Source organism: Notechis scutatus, chromosome 6, assembly GCF_049901735.1.
Source record: "Notechis scutatus isolate UNSWTSFEM ecotype Mainland chromosome 6, rNotScu1.2, whole genome shotgun sequence".
NCBI lineage: Eukaryota > Metazoa > Chordata > Lepidosauria > Squamata > Elapidae > Notechis > Notechis scutatus.
Window position 1 is genome coordinate 39701633 of NC_142014.1, and position 15588 is coordinate 39717220.

The 15588-nt window shown below is 36.7% G+C and overlaps 1 protein-coding gene across 1 annotated transcript in view; it reads left to right on the forward strand.

The window, feature by feature from the left end:
• Positions 1-15588, forward strand: part of ZDHHC17 (zDHHC palmitoyltransferase 17) — a 53766-nt gene that overhangs the window by 11388 nt on the left and 26790 nt on the right. Inside the window, exons 2-7 of the mRNA XM_026667699.2 lie at positions 1916-2019; positions 4285-4407; positions 6266-6343; positions 7959-8103; positions 11356-11420; positions 14867-15029. Coding sequence (XP_026523484.1) covers positions 1916-2019; positions 4285-4407; positions 6266-6343; positions 7959-8103; positions 11356-11420; positions 14867-15029 — 678 coding nt within the window. The remainder of the gene's footprint in view (positions 1-1915; positions 2020-4284; positions 4408-6265; positions 6344-7958; positions 8104-11355; positions 11421-14866; positions 15030-15588) is intronic.

Sequence of the window (15588 nt, forward strand, 5' to 3'; positions counted from 1 at the left end):
AAGCCCTTACTCAGGACCCGTTTGAACCTCTTCAATCTGTAAGCCTGTGGTTCTTAACACACAAAGTCGCCTTCTTAATGGCCATCAAATTGGCCTGCTGCATATCAGAATTGGCAGCTCTTTCCATCAGGGAAGACCTCTGTACATTCCATGACAACAGGGTTGTCCTGCGCCTCAACCTTTTCTTCATCCAATGGTAAACTCTCGTTTCCACAGGGTTCAGGAAGTCGTTCTTCCAGACTTTTGCCCTGCTCCTTCACACGACAAAGAGCACAGATGGCACAAATTGGATGTTCAGAGGGCTCTTCGCAGGTACATCAAATGTACATCAACGTATCGTAAAACCGAGGCCCTGTTCGTCTCGTTTTAGCCATCTTCAATGGGCACTAAAGTCTCTTCTTCAACTATAGGCCACTGGATCAGGGCTTGTATAGCCAAGGCCTCCAAGGCCCAGGCTTTTCCAACACCCAGACGGGTAACAGCTCACTCAACCAGAAGCGCAGCTACTACAGCTGCCTGGGCGACGCAGTATTGGCTCTTTAAGCTGGGATTTTCTTGTTAAATTTTTGAATTTGAAAGTATTCAGAGTGAGTAACTAAAAAGTATTCCCACTGTAAATGAGGTACATCTGGGAAGTTTATAAATAATGAAAAGTACAAAGCATAGTACAGGTAGACTGGTTTATGTGCCTCGATCTATTTTAATAGGTGCGTAAAATTGCCTTGATTTACTGAAGAGTTATGCAAAAAACTTGGCAATTTGAAAAACTTTGGCACAGTTTAAAGAATAATCAACATGATGTAATAATGGTTAAATTTTTGAACTAGAAGCAAAGGAATTGAGACTCTAATTTGTTCTCAACCATGAAAGTTTACCAGATGACTGAGGTCAATCATTCCATCTTATCCAATCTACCTTAGAAGGAATATTGCTTTGAGGAAAAAAAATAAGAAGAGAGGAACCACTCTGTATGCATCTTGAACTCTTGAATGAAATGTATATATGTCTAATAATAAGCAAAAGAATTGTGTATCTTTTCATTTTTTATGATCATGTTTAAAGTAATTATTTTAATTGTACATCTATTTGTATAGTAGGTAGTATTGTAACTAGAGTTATTAATACAGACAGTATATATATGGATATAAATAAATCAGTGGTTACATCAAAATAAGCTACACTGAAACTAATGTGCAATTTTTGCTGAAATTATTGATGTAAGTGCTTCCTGACTTTGAGGGAAATCGTACAATAGCCATACGTAAACCACGGATTTTGAGGCAGTGTGCCTGAATATCATTTGGGGATTACTAGTGAAAGAGGATTGTTACTCTCATCCAGATTGTAATCTGTCTGGAAGAAGTGGATAATCAGTGCCCCACAAGCTATATGTAGACTCCCAGTTCTTAGTTTATGGCATCTGTGGCATCATGAGATTATATAATTTCAGCAGTTTGCTTGTTTTTAAAATAGAAGTCAGGATGGGACCAAGATGCCCTCAGAAAGAAAATGACTTCTATCTCAACTATTTAAATTACCCTCAAATCAGTCCAAAATCATGCATATGAAACTCCAGACTAATATGGTCACATTTATGATGTATAATTTCAGGCTATTTTAGGGAGAGGAAGGTCTTGAGGATGACAGTGGAAACAATTTATTTATTCCCACTTTTATTACTGTTTTAAAAACAGAAAAGAAAAATGGGCTGTCTCTGAAACCTTCTTTAGTCCTCTAGAACTCTGGAAACTGGAATTGCAAAAATTGCCCATACTTGATCTAGGGATATGACATATAGTGGAAAAGAGTTTATAGTGCTAAATGGATCAGCAGTCTGATTTAGTAGAACTGATACTTTTCTGTTTTAGACATTTTAATATATTTCAAATAGTTTACTTAAACTGCTTCTTTTCAGGAAATCAAGTCTCAAGGTCACTATAACCATGGATACAATGAAACTCTTGGGCGCAAAAGCCACATTGATGATTACAGCACATGGGATATTGTCAAAGCCACACAGTAAGTGTATTTTTTAGTCAGCATATAGGTATTGGTTTCATTTGGAAACCAACACTTAAGGTATTAATTTTGTATTGTTATATAATTATGAATGGATGTGATAGAAGTAAAGATTGTTTAGGATCGAGTCAAAAGGTCTTTTGACCTTTTTGATCCTAAACAATATTGGCTACAATACAAAATTAATACCTTAAATGTTGATTTCCACATGAAACAAATATGGAAATATAGTGTATGACGTTGGTGATTTAGTTAATTACTTTTCATCTAATGCTTTTCTCTAATGCTTTTGCTTATTTGTTTCTGATTCCTTTTTTATGCTTTGAATAATGATGCTTACTCTGAAAGGGAATAGCATAATGGGGAAGTTTCAGCCTCCAGCTGTTACTGTAGGCTACACAATGTCATACTGGTCTGCTGCTGGTCAATTTCAGTAGGCTTCAATTACAGCACTGCTTAGCACTTTAGAGGACTTTTAGGCAGTCACCCACCAAGCCTCTTCTAGCCTTCCCTGCCAAATCTGGCAGCAAGCCATGCTTCTGGTGAACTGTCCTAAGTCTTTTTGTTCTTGCTTCCATCAGGCCTCTTCATAACTGAAGCTTTGGTTTTCTTTCTAGCTTACAGCTTCCTGGCTTGTAGCACAATTCTGCTTTTCCTCAAAGATTTTCAGCTCTCTCCATTCTCTTCAGCTAGCTTGAACTGCAGGGAATTTGGGGGGTGGGGGGTGGGAGCTGAGTCTCCATTCTCTTTGAGCTCTGAATTCCATTTCTTTTATCTGCTACTAGCATAGGCAGGAGGGCCATTTAAAAAGAGCAGACAGGTGTTTTTCTCCCTGTGTTACACAACTTGTTCTTTCACAGGTGGTATAAACTGACATGTTGAGAGTGCACTTTTTAAATCAGGATCGCCAAACTCTCTCTCTTTTCATTCTGAGTGTATTAGAAATTCAGAAGATCTTATAAATAATGCATTGATGAAGGGTGGAGAAGGAATAGATGAAAGTAATGGTGATGAATAGTTATTATCTCCATGATTTACAGATAGTCTTCAAGCTATGACCCTAATGGATCTTTCCCATTAGGGTCGTAAGTCAAAATTTTGTAAAATGAATTGGACTCGTTTTTATAACATTTTTGAATTATGCTCATTAAGCGAATCAACTGGGTCTCTAAATGATCGAAGATTGAGCTTACTGTTTGCTTTGATTCATTAAATGACTCTGCCATCCTTAAGTGAACTGAGAGGCTAGGGAATTTGTCAGGTTCCCCAGCTGGAGCCTCCAGAGGGAATGCTACTGCCCGCCCATCAGCTGTTCTGAATTGCAGCCTCTCCAGGCAAGTACTCAGACTTAAATTGCAATGGGGGTAAATTTGTAGGGTTCCAAATTGAGCTTCGGGAAAGAACTGCCACCCATTAGCTGATCTACAAGCAATCTATAGTAATTCACCCTAATCCTCAAAGCAAAAGCAAATAAACATACCATTGACTGCAAAGTATCTTTCTGCAAGCAATCTTAAACTATGTGCAAATGAACAGTACAGTTGTTAGGTAGCCGTTTGTACCTCAAGGACTACCTGTAATTATCTAGTTGCATCACTACAAAAGATTAAAACCTACACACATTTTACAAAAACTAGTTATTGCTTTCTTGTCCTCAAGTAAATATTGTAATAACAGTGAACGGGTATAAATGGCAGCTTCATAAAATAAAATGGTTTTTGTGATAACTTTGATAACTAGCCTAAAAACATTTTCATTGTTGTAAAAATGCAAATATGGTAGTACCAGCACTTAGACTTATATACTGCTTCACGGTGCTTTACACTCCTCTCTAAGTGGTTTTACATAGTCAGCATATTGCTCCCAACAATCTAGGTACTCATTTTACTGACCTCAGAAGGATTGAAGACTGAGTCAGCCTTGAGCCAATGAGGATTGAATCCCTGGCAGTTGGCAGAATTGCCCTGCAATACAGCATTCTAACCCTAGGCCACCATGGCTCTTAATTCTTAAATCTAATTTTGGTTTACATAATGGAGAGTATATAAAGTTTTTACTGATAGTATTGATTATGTAGGGCAGAAACAATAAGATTTCACCTTGGAAGAAAAGGAAAGTATGTGCATTGCATTTAAATGTAGAAGTCATTTGGAAATAGAAAATAAGAGATGTCTCCCTTTTTCTGTATTCTGTCCAGTGTTGTTCAAATTCAAATATTAAGTTTGATTAATACAGAATAACTGACTAATTAGACTTTTCTTCAAGGTATGGAATATATGATCGTTGTTGTGAGTTAGTAGAAGCAGGCTATGATGTACGGCAACCTGATAAAGAAAATGTTACGCTTCTCCATTGGGCTGCAATCAACAACAGATTGGATTTAGTGAAGTAAGTGCTATTTTTCTGCCACAATCAGTTTTTAATATTCTTAATAGAATTTTAACTCCATATTTTTGTCATAGTTGGTTACGCATAAATACATTGTGTAGTTATATACTTTAAATAGTAATTAATTGATTGGCCAAAGGTTGTAAGAAAAGTTCATTCATTCATTCATTCAAATAGTGACTATTCTTTTTTACAGTGTTTGAACTATTTCCTCAATAAATAAATGATCATAGCAGTAGATTAAAATATCAATTTAGGGTTGTCTATAGCTTTTGATAGCTATTTTTCAAATACTTTTTCTGTAATGGTCAAAACTATGGATCGCCAACAGTTACATTTCTATCATTTTAGATTAACTAAAAAATATTGTAGCTGTTTCATTTCTCACTATATAAATGCTATAATTTCCATTTTCACTTTAGTCATTACTGAAACAGCAATATTGTGCCTTGAAAAAGCTTGTTTAGTTTGAAATATAAGGAAAGCTGTATTTAAAGAACAAATGAAGTTAATTTATGTTCATTAAAATTAATGCTTAGTATGGAAAACGAAGCCAAACTGATTAGAGAATTGTGCCTATGTCAGGTTAATGGATGCATTATTTTTATGAGATATTTGAATTATTTGGTACTGTCATCTTCAGGATTACAGTCATAAAGTTTAAATAATAATATTGTAGAACAAAATACAAATATAATATTTAATATATTAATACACATGTAGACACTATATTATATATAAATACTAACAGTTTTGGAATTAATATGTAATTCATAAAACTTTTGCTTATAAAAGTAACCACATTTAATTGTTTAAATATATTTAAAACCTCTCTAGTCCGGTGTACTTGGCATAACTACAAAATTTTGATTTACTGCTTTTAAATACTATCATTGATGTTCTTTTGTTAGCTGACACCACTTGCATTCTGCAGGGGATGGAATGGTGCATAAGGGATTGGAGTGAAGCCTGTCAGCTACTATAAATGCTTATATAGCAATGATCAAGACTATTTTTCAGCTTTTTAATAGTCAAGGTGTTCATAAAGAAGTAGGACTGCTATGCACGTTGCTTGGAGGAAGCTTTTTTGTTTTATGAACACGTATAGTGCTTTTCATTCTAAGATTGCTGTGTAATTTATACTATTAAAATGTAGCATAAAACAACTAAAATGTCACTTGTTTAGAAAAGAAGAGAAACAAATATTTTAAAAGCTTAAAAGCCACTGGCACTGAAAAGCTGGCAAATTAGGCAAATGAAACTCTTTCCTGGTCATTATCTCCTTTGATAGTAGGATATAATGCAGAGAAGAACATTGGAGATAAAGTCAGTTTATGTTGATTATATGTACATTATCTTTGAAATGTTTAATGCTTCTTGAGCAGTGATTCTACAAATTACTATTTGGCCTCTCTACAGTGGATATGGAGTTTATTTAAACTTATTGGCCACCCAACTTCAGTGAAGGTCTGCAGCTGAGTTGCTTATCTTAGTCTTTGCTTTTTAAAAAAAATATGATAAAAACTAATGGTAACAGCATGAATGAACACACATTTAAAATATTTTTATCAGTAAATTTCTGTATATAGTTATGTAAGTAACAGTTTTACTTTAAAAGTCAGTTTTCTGATTAGTCGTCATTTTTTTAGAACTGTGTTCATCTTAAATGTACTTTGATTCCCTTAATCTTTTACTATTTAAAAGGAGTATATCATTTACTGATTAATCCAAAAATATAATGAATATAAATTGTTGTATATGTTTATAAAAGCTCTTTTTGTATCCTGCATTTCTTTATGAAAGTGTTGTCACTTTCTCTTTTCACATTATTAGATTTATATTTATTCTTTGTCTACAGGTACTACATCTCAAAAGGTGCTATTGTTGACCAGCTAGGAGGTGACCTGAACTCCACACCACTCCATTGGGCAACAAGGTGGGGAAAATGTGATGTTTTCACATAATTTCATTATTAATTAATGTTTATAAAACAACTTTGCAACAGTGTACTGCAAATTAAATCCAGCAAGAAAGAGTTGCTGATTGACATTGAGTCTCTATATGATCTCTGTCAGACACTGAGGAAACAGATCTGCAACTTGGACTCACAGCTACTGCTTGCTGGACAAGTACAGGCTATAGATAGGTCAGCATTTGCGCCTGGTTCTTTTTTTTTTTTTTTGGTAAATCAACTGTGCTCCTATCTGTAGCAGAAAGACATACCTAGAATAACTCATATCATCACCACTCATTTGTAGTGTAATGTTTAGTGCAAGGGCTGCTTTTGAAGAATCACTTGAAGTTATAAGAACACTAAAAAAGTGACTTAAGACCAGATTTCGCACGATCATGGCAGCATCCCTATAGTCACGTGATCAAAATTCAGGCTCTTTGCAACTGGCATGTATTTATGATAGTTGCACTGTTCCAGGGTCCTGTGAACATCATTTGTAATCTTCCCTGCTAGCTTCCAACAAAGTCAAAGGTGGAAGCCAGATTTGTTTAATGACTGCATGAATCACCTAGTTCTAGTGATTCATTTAACTGTGGCAAAAAGGTCATAAAATGGGGCAAAACTCACTTAACGGCTGCCTTGATTAGCAACAGAAATTTTGGACTCTCTTGTTGTCATAAGTGTAGGACTCCCTGTATTTATTTCAGACGACACTGAAAAGGGTAAGTTACCCAAAGGGTAAATTACCCAAAGGGTAAGTAGCTGCCAATTGGGTTCTTCTGTTACTGCTGTTTTGGTTTTAGTTTGAGACATTGACATTTATGTATTATTTTGTGCATATTTACCATGGATTTTTAAAATTATGTATTGTATATTTAATAATTATTAGGAGTCAGCAAATCACAGTGGATTATCAGTCAACTCAATGAATCAAGAATTCATTATTTGCTGATTAGTGATTTTGAGAGGCCTTATCTGTACATTCACTAATACACTAATTTCCAAGAACCAATTTTTAAGAAAACATAGCTAAATATCTAGTATGTTTACTAAATGAAAGAACAAACTGCATGACTGATGAATGTAAAACCGGAAAAGGTTTTATATGCTCATGGAATATTTCCATGTTTCAATTGTTGTATCAAAACTCAGTACATAAATCAGATTTCCCTCAAATTCCCACCTAAATGTATTACAGTGTAATTCTTATCATCTAAAAATGTAATGGTTCATATGAAAATGTGCAGGTGCTCTTGTTTTATCAGGCTTTCGGTCTTATCTGTAGATCTGGAGAAATCTAGATTGACAGGGCTGAAGAAATTATGGACTTTTTATTATCCCACATATTAAGGACTTGGAATAGCATAAAAATATTCAGTCAAGTTGTTTAGATGACTAAATAAAGATAAAATTATCACTTTCAAGAAATATGAAGTAAGCAACATTTTTGAAATTGTTACTTAGGATGATTTTGAGAACAAATGATCTTGTAAATAGATAGACTTAAATAGATTTATATTTCTCCTCTAGGTGAAATAATTTACAAATAAAGGAAAAGCTACATTACAAAATTTAATGCTGTTTTTTATTGTTTTAGACAGGGTCATTTATCAATGGTTGTACAGCTTATGAAATATGGTGCAGATCCATCATTAATTGATGGAGAAGGATGTAGTTGTATTCATTTAGCAGCCCAGTTTGGACATACATCTATTGTTGCTTACCTAATAGCCAAGGGACAGGTATGTACATTTGTTTCATAACTTGTGACAATCACATATTCATATGTATTTTATAATTGGATTTCTGAGATTAACATATGTAATACTATGGATAACTTCCTGGGTATAACTCTTTGAAGTCAACAGAATTTACCACTGAATAATTGAATATGATACTAGTAAATTGTTTTATATTATTTAAATCAGGGGTGTCCAATCTTGGCAACTTTAAGACTTGTGGACTTCAACTCCCAGAATTCCTCAGCCAGCAAAGCTACCAAGTTTGGACCCCCCTGATCTAAATGGACTTAATTGCAAATAGGGAATTCAATTGCTTTAACTGCAGATAATACTTTGTAGCCTACGGTTATTCACCCTTACAACCCACCACAGGGATGCTGCAGCACCCACCCTCCTCTCTCCCCCATGCCATCTCACTGGAATCCTGCAAACTTAGCCTCCATCCCACACAGTCATCACGTCCCACACTTACCTACTGAAGCTTTCAAGATCTTAGATTGTGGAAGGCGGCAGACCATGTATCATTGGGCTGTGCAGCAATGATCCAAATGCGGCCACCTTTTTGTCCTCACTCACAAATGGACATGTTTCACCTAATGATAGCCGCAACATGCAACCCTAATGGGCAGGCTTCATTACACTTGTATCTTGAAATTATAAATTAAATTAAATTAAATTAACTATAAATTAATACAGGTAGTCCTCAACTTACAACAGTTCATATAGTCTATATATAACGATCACTATATAGTGATTGTTCAAAGTTAAAATGGCACTGAAAAATGTGACTTATGGCTATTTTTCACAGAACCATTGCAGCATCCACAATGGTCACGTGATCAAAATTTAGATGCTTGCCAACTGACTCATATTTATGTCAGTTGCAGTATCCCAGGGTCATGTGATTAACTTTTGTGACCTTATGACAACCAAAGTCAATAGGGAAACCAGATTTATTTTATTTTTTATTTTATTTGGTTTGTCAATTGCTTACAAGATAACAGGTATAAGTAAAAACATAGTTATGAATACATGGATACATATATGAAAAATAAACAATAGGACAGGGACGGTAGGCACGTTGGTGCGCTTATGCACGCCCCCTACAGACCTCTTAGGAAAGGGGTGAGGTCAATAGTAGACAGTAGGTTAAAGTTCTTGGGATTTGGGGAAGAAACCACAGAGTCAGGTAGAGTATTCCAGACATTGACCACTCTGTTGCTGAAGTCGTATTTCCTGCAATCAAGTTTGGTGCGATTAACCTTGAGTTTGTATCTATTGTTTGCTCTTGTATTGTTATGGTTGAAGCTGAAGTATTCATTGACAGGTAGGACATTGCAATGTATGATTTTATATACTATACTTATTTCGGACCGAAGGTGGCGTAGTTCTAGGTTTTCTAGGTCTAGAATTTCCAGTCTGGTGGCATAAGGTAACGAGTAGAGGAGTGGAGAACTCTTCTTGTGAAATATTTCTGGACTTTCTTAACTGTGTTAATATCAGGTACATAATGTGGTTTCCAGACTGATGAGCTGTATTCAAGTATTGGTCTGGCAAATGTTTTGTATGCTCTAGTTAGCAGTGTAATATTACCAGAGAAAAAGCTACGTTAACAACTCTTAATGCCTTTTTGGCTATGTAAGTTACAGTGGGCTCTAGCACTTAGATCATTAGAGCTGAGTACTCCAAGATCCTTGACAGAGTTTGGATCATCAACAAGGTCTTGACTATTCAGCCTGTATTTTATTTTCTGATTTTTTTTGCCAATATGTAAGACAGAGCATTTGTTTGTTGAGATTTGAAGTTGCCATTTGTTTGACCATTCTGATACATAGTCGAGGTCTTTTTGAAGGGTAGCAGTATTGTCTGTGGTGTTGAATAGCTTTACACAGCGAAGAGAACGCAGTTGCTCTTAATATGATCACAGAGGTCATTTATGTGGAATATAAAGAGAGTTGGTCCTAGAACACTGCCTTGGGGGACACCACTGTTGACAGGTACAGAATTTGATAGGACGTTCCCAATTTTGACCATTTGTTGTCTGACAGGAATGCTTCTATCCAGTTATGCAGGTGTCCAGAGATACCATAAGATTTTAGTTTTAGGAGTAGTTTATCATGTACCACTGAATCAAAGGCTTTACAGAGGTCTATGTAGATTGTGTCTATTGCTTTGCCCTGATCGAGTTGTGTAGTCCATATGTTTTTGCAGTGTAAGAGTTGCAGATTGCAGGATAGTCTTTTTCTGAAACCAAATTGTTTATTAGAGAGTAGGTTGTTTGTCTCTAAATGGAGGATAATGGATTGGTTAATAATTGATTCCATGACTTTACAGGTGACGCAGCATAAAGAGATTGATCTGTAATTTTCAACTAGGCTGGGCTCTCCCTTTTTGAAGATGGGGATGACCGCGGCTTGTGACCATAGTTTTGGCAAGGAGCTGGTCCTGAAAGATTTTTCAAAGATTATGCTTAGAGGTTCAGCTATGGCAGTGGATACCTTTTTAAAGAAGTAGGCACATATTCCGTCTGGGTCCAATAGATAGAGATGATTTTAGATTGCGTAGTGCTTTGTGTTTTTACAACATTGTCTTCTGTAAAATCGATATGTCATTGTTTTTGTTTTAAAGAGGAAGCGTTGCTATTTGATAGATTTGAATGGAGAAGATTTGAATAAGCTCACCAATCATCTACTTTGGAGTTTGGAAAGGATAAGATTTGGGCGGGGGTTTAGTGGAGGTTGTCCAATCAGCTGAGTGGGAATTTAAATTCAGGCTGACTAATCAACTGGTTTGTTTAAATGGAGCTGGGTGATATATATGGAGACTATCAATTCTCTGTGAGTCTCCTTTGTTTGTTAAGATTCACTTAACAACCGTGTTACTAACTTAGCAGCTGCAATGATTCACTTAGCAACTGTGGTAAGAGAAGTTATAAAATGGACCAAAATTCACTTAACAAATGTTTTGCTTAGTAACACAAATTTTGGGGTCATAAGTATAGGATTACCTGTAATTGCATTTACAGAAGTGATGACCTACAACAGTAGATGGTGCTCTAACACCTACAACAAACTGATCAAATGTATGCACACAAAATTTTAATATAGTCTGCAAAAATATAAAACCTTCAGTCAACACCTAAAATACATCATAATAGCATAGTATTATACTGTCTTAGTTTCCTAAGATGAGGTATACAGATGCTTTCCCTTGGTATTCTCTTTTTATATTGATTATTTTTGTTTTTATCAGGATGTTGATATGATGGATCAAAATGGAATGACACCTTTAATGTGGGCAGCTTATAGAACACACAGGTAATTTGCTCATTTTAGCTTAAATCAGTGGGTTGTTATTTTTAACATTCCAGTAGCATACATAGCATAAAATATATTAGAATTTTGTATTCTTAAATATGATTTGAAAGAAATGGTTCATACCTCAGAGGTGCATTGCACTCTTCTACTGTCCATTAAGATAGTTCAACAAAGCTAGCAAACTCAGGAAAAAAGAGCCACTTCACTTTCTAGAAAAATATTGCCAATAAAAAATTTGAAAGCCTGTCAAAGCATTATGCTCAACTTAACATAATTAAGGTGAAGTTTCTGTGAAATTTTTTTCTTATACCTGCCCATGCTACCTCTAGTCTCCATGAGCTGATATGTCTATTTTACATAATTCTTGTTTTTTTCTTCTGCTGTCCCTTGGTCTCTTTGATATTCTATCACATTTTTAGAGCAACAGGATCTTTTTTCAAGTTTCCATAGAAACCTGAAAAAGTAATTCTGCTTTAATGAATAGCTGAGAAATATATAAAATTCAAAATTATTTTGAAAATTATTTGTACAGTTCTATTGTTTATAATATATCTACTGCATGTCATCTGCATTATTATATTGATAATACTTGGCCTTATTCAGTTCCAAGGAAATAGTGAATAGCTTGGACATCACTGAACTCTAATGACTAAACAAAGAAAAGAACATGAAATTAAATCCAGACAACATGGCAGCTCTATTGATAAATATCAAAATAGACTGTGGGACTGAGGAAATGAAGAATTAATGTTGCTGAACAGCCCAGATTTGGCAGTATAATCAGATCAATGAAAAACTGTATTTCCCCTCTGTAAATTGTATACTCAGAACAGCTAGGAAAACTGACTGCTTGCTCCGGAATCATGTTTGGAAGGTTCTTCACAGATAAAATTCCTGACATTTGATCCAGATTCAACAGCTTTTGGACAGTCTAATGCAGGGGTCGCCAACCTTTTGGATCCCAGGGCCCACCAAATTCATACTTTTAAATCCCAAGGACCACTAATATGAATTTTTTAAAGTTGTATGTATATATGTATGTGTATATGTGTGTGTGTGTATGTGTGTGTGTGTGTGTGTGTGTATATGTATGTGTGTGTGTGTGTGTGTGTGTGTGTATGTATGTATATATATATATATATGGTTTCAGATTCAGCCTATTGCTGTGCCAGAATGGTTTTTCTTCATCCTGATTGTGGGAGTTGTCTGTGTTTATTGTCTGAGTTGCTGTGTTCTGCTTGATTGGTGTCTCTAATATCTTCAGCAGTTTTGGCTCATCTTGATTGCTGGCAGCATCATCAGGCTTCTGTATAGAAGACAGATATACAGAAGCCTGATGATGGCAGATGAGATTCTGCTGAAACTGCTACAACTTTAAAAGCACAACTACAATGACGTGGAAAATACCTGAACAAAGCTGAAGCCATCTATATGCTACAACTTGAAAAGCACAACTACAATGACTGTGGGAAAATACCTGAACAAAGTTGAATGCCATACATGTAAGTACCGCGAAAAACTTGTACCAAAACTTGAGAAAACAAATATATATATATAATATAAAAATTATACACACACTTATTTAATTTATTTATTTTATTTGTCAATCGCTTACAAGAAATAGGTATAAGTATAAACATGAGTAAGAATACAGGAAATAGGTACAAATAAATGGGCACAATAGGACAGGGATGAGAGGCACGATGGTGCATTTATGCATTATAACAAAAATGTAAATGATTAATGATAACATAAAACGTTCCGGGCTGGAAGCCTCCCTCCACCTGCACCTTCCAAAGAGACAGAAGAGCTTTTCAGATGCCAGGTGGAGAATTGAGAGAGCTCAGATCTGCAGCCGAGGAAAAGCTGGGCGGGGGAGCGTCTCCTGGAGTCAGGCAAGGAAAGGTCTCCCTGGGGGCACTTCACTCGCTTTAGCACTTTGCTGCCAAACCCAGCCACAGCCAGTGATTATTTGGGGGCGGGGAAGGGGGGAGAGAGAGAGAGAGCATCTCTAGCATTACCAGGGGAGGAAAGGAGGTGAAACAAAACTCACTCTTTCACCAAGACCTACAAAACACCAATCTATCGCATTCCAGTTGATTTTAAAAACCACCAAACGCTCCCACTTGCAGTTCCCACGCCTCCCGGCTCAGGTCCCTGAGATGCACACTCCCACACACCGTGCGCGGCGGCAACAACAGTCCTTCCCCCAGCACCCGCTGTCAGCTCTCCCCATTAGTTCTCTAGCTTTGAATTGCTCCCAGCTCTCTCTCTTTCTTCCCTCCCCCCCCCCCCCGCCCATGTGCAGGCAGGAAAGGAAAGGGAGACAGAGCCATGCTCTTTGCTTTTCCAGCCCTCACTGCTTCTCCCAACATCAAAGCCTTGGAAACATAGGCAAAGCCGCCACAGTGGTAGTGCCCTGAGTTGCTTGCTTCTCCACTATTGCCTCCTCCTCCTCCTCCTTCAGCACCTCCTTCTCTGGGTAGGGCGATTCTTAACTAACAGAGCATGCTAAGGCAACTCAGGACACTACCGCTGTGGCAGCTTTGCCTGTGTCTCCGAGGCTTCGATGTTGGGAGAGGCAGCGACGGCTGGCAGAGCTGAGCGCTGTGCACGGCTCCACGTGGCCATGGGGGAGGGAAGGAAAGAGACGCGGGAGCAATTCAAAGCTACAGAAATAATGGGGAGAGCTAACAGTGGGCACTGGGGGTGGGGACTGTTGCCGCCGCCGCCGTGTGTGGGACCTGGTTGGTGCATGTATCTCAGGGACCTAACTCCGGGGTCCCTCAAAGAGCTGGGAGGCGAGAGAACTGCGCGGCCCAGATTTATTGCTTTTGGGGGCCATGTCTTCTGCAACCCATCAAATTTTTTCCGCAGCCTGCTGGTCTAGTGCCATGACTAGAACAATATTTTGTAAGATTATTTGAGACTCTTTTGAATTAGTGAAGTCTGAGAAAAAGGATAAAACTCTCAATGACATGAGGTTTGCTTTCACTGAAATGGATCCTTGCCCAGCTTGGGTCTTTCAAGAAATTAGATGGGATGTGTGTAGCTTGATTCAAGATCAATTCCCTGTTTTGTGAAGGATGCTATATAGTTATTCTCAAAGTATTCAGTGTGGACGTCTGTTTAAGAATCCATATCTGATATAGTCTTCTTTGACAATTTCCACCTAGAGAAGATGGTAGGACTTCAGTTACAACAGATTATCAGATGTCCATGATATTTTTCAGTTTCTGAGGGTTGGATTCTGCTTCTTCATGCACGGGTGGTTCCAGTGAGTGGAGGTTGTTGTGGTTGTCTTAATAATAAATCACTCATTTGTATTTTAATTCAGAAATCAAGCTGATCAGGTCTGAAAGAATATATACTCTTTGTCCAATGATTTTTTATCTAAATGAATATAATAAGTCTTAGTTTATATAATATTTTTGTTAATTTTCCAGTGTGGATCCTACTCGGTTGCTGCTTACTTTTAATGTTTCTGTGAATTTGGGAGACAAATATCACAAGAATACAGCACTACACTGGGCAGTTCTAGCAGGAAATACTACAGTGATTAGTCTACTGTTAGAGGCTGGAGCTAATGTTGATGCCCAAAATATCAAGGTAAGTCTGTCTTCATGTAGTAGAAATTTCACATTTTGTTGGTTATTTTTTAATAAAAACACGATTCAATTCCAACACATACATTAAGTAAAAACTCTTTTCTACATTACAGATACTTTTGGCTCTTTCCCCATATCCAATGCCTGGTGTTCATTTGCTTTTCAGTTGTTCAACTCTTCATGGATATTCCCTCCATCCCTTTGTTGTTGTACTTGGTTTTTTTCTCTTTGAGTTACCTTGTCTCTTGTATTATATAAACTTAGCCCCATATCTTCTAGGACTGCTTTCATCTTCTGTCACTGTCTGCCTTATATTTAATACCATTGCTTTATATGTGGCATGATTTCCAATCTTATGAAATCAGTGCTAAAGAGTATATAAATGCTTCATTAAAATCTCCTCTGACAACATTTTCTACTGCCCATTCCTCCACTGAGTTATTTTTTGAAATATTCAGAGATCTCCAATATTTGGAATTTTGAGAGCATGTCCTGATATTGTCACAGAATTGCTACCATGATGGATATGGCCAGTCACAAAACTCTTTTTCCACAAGGCA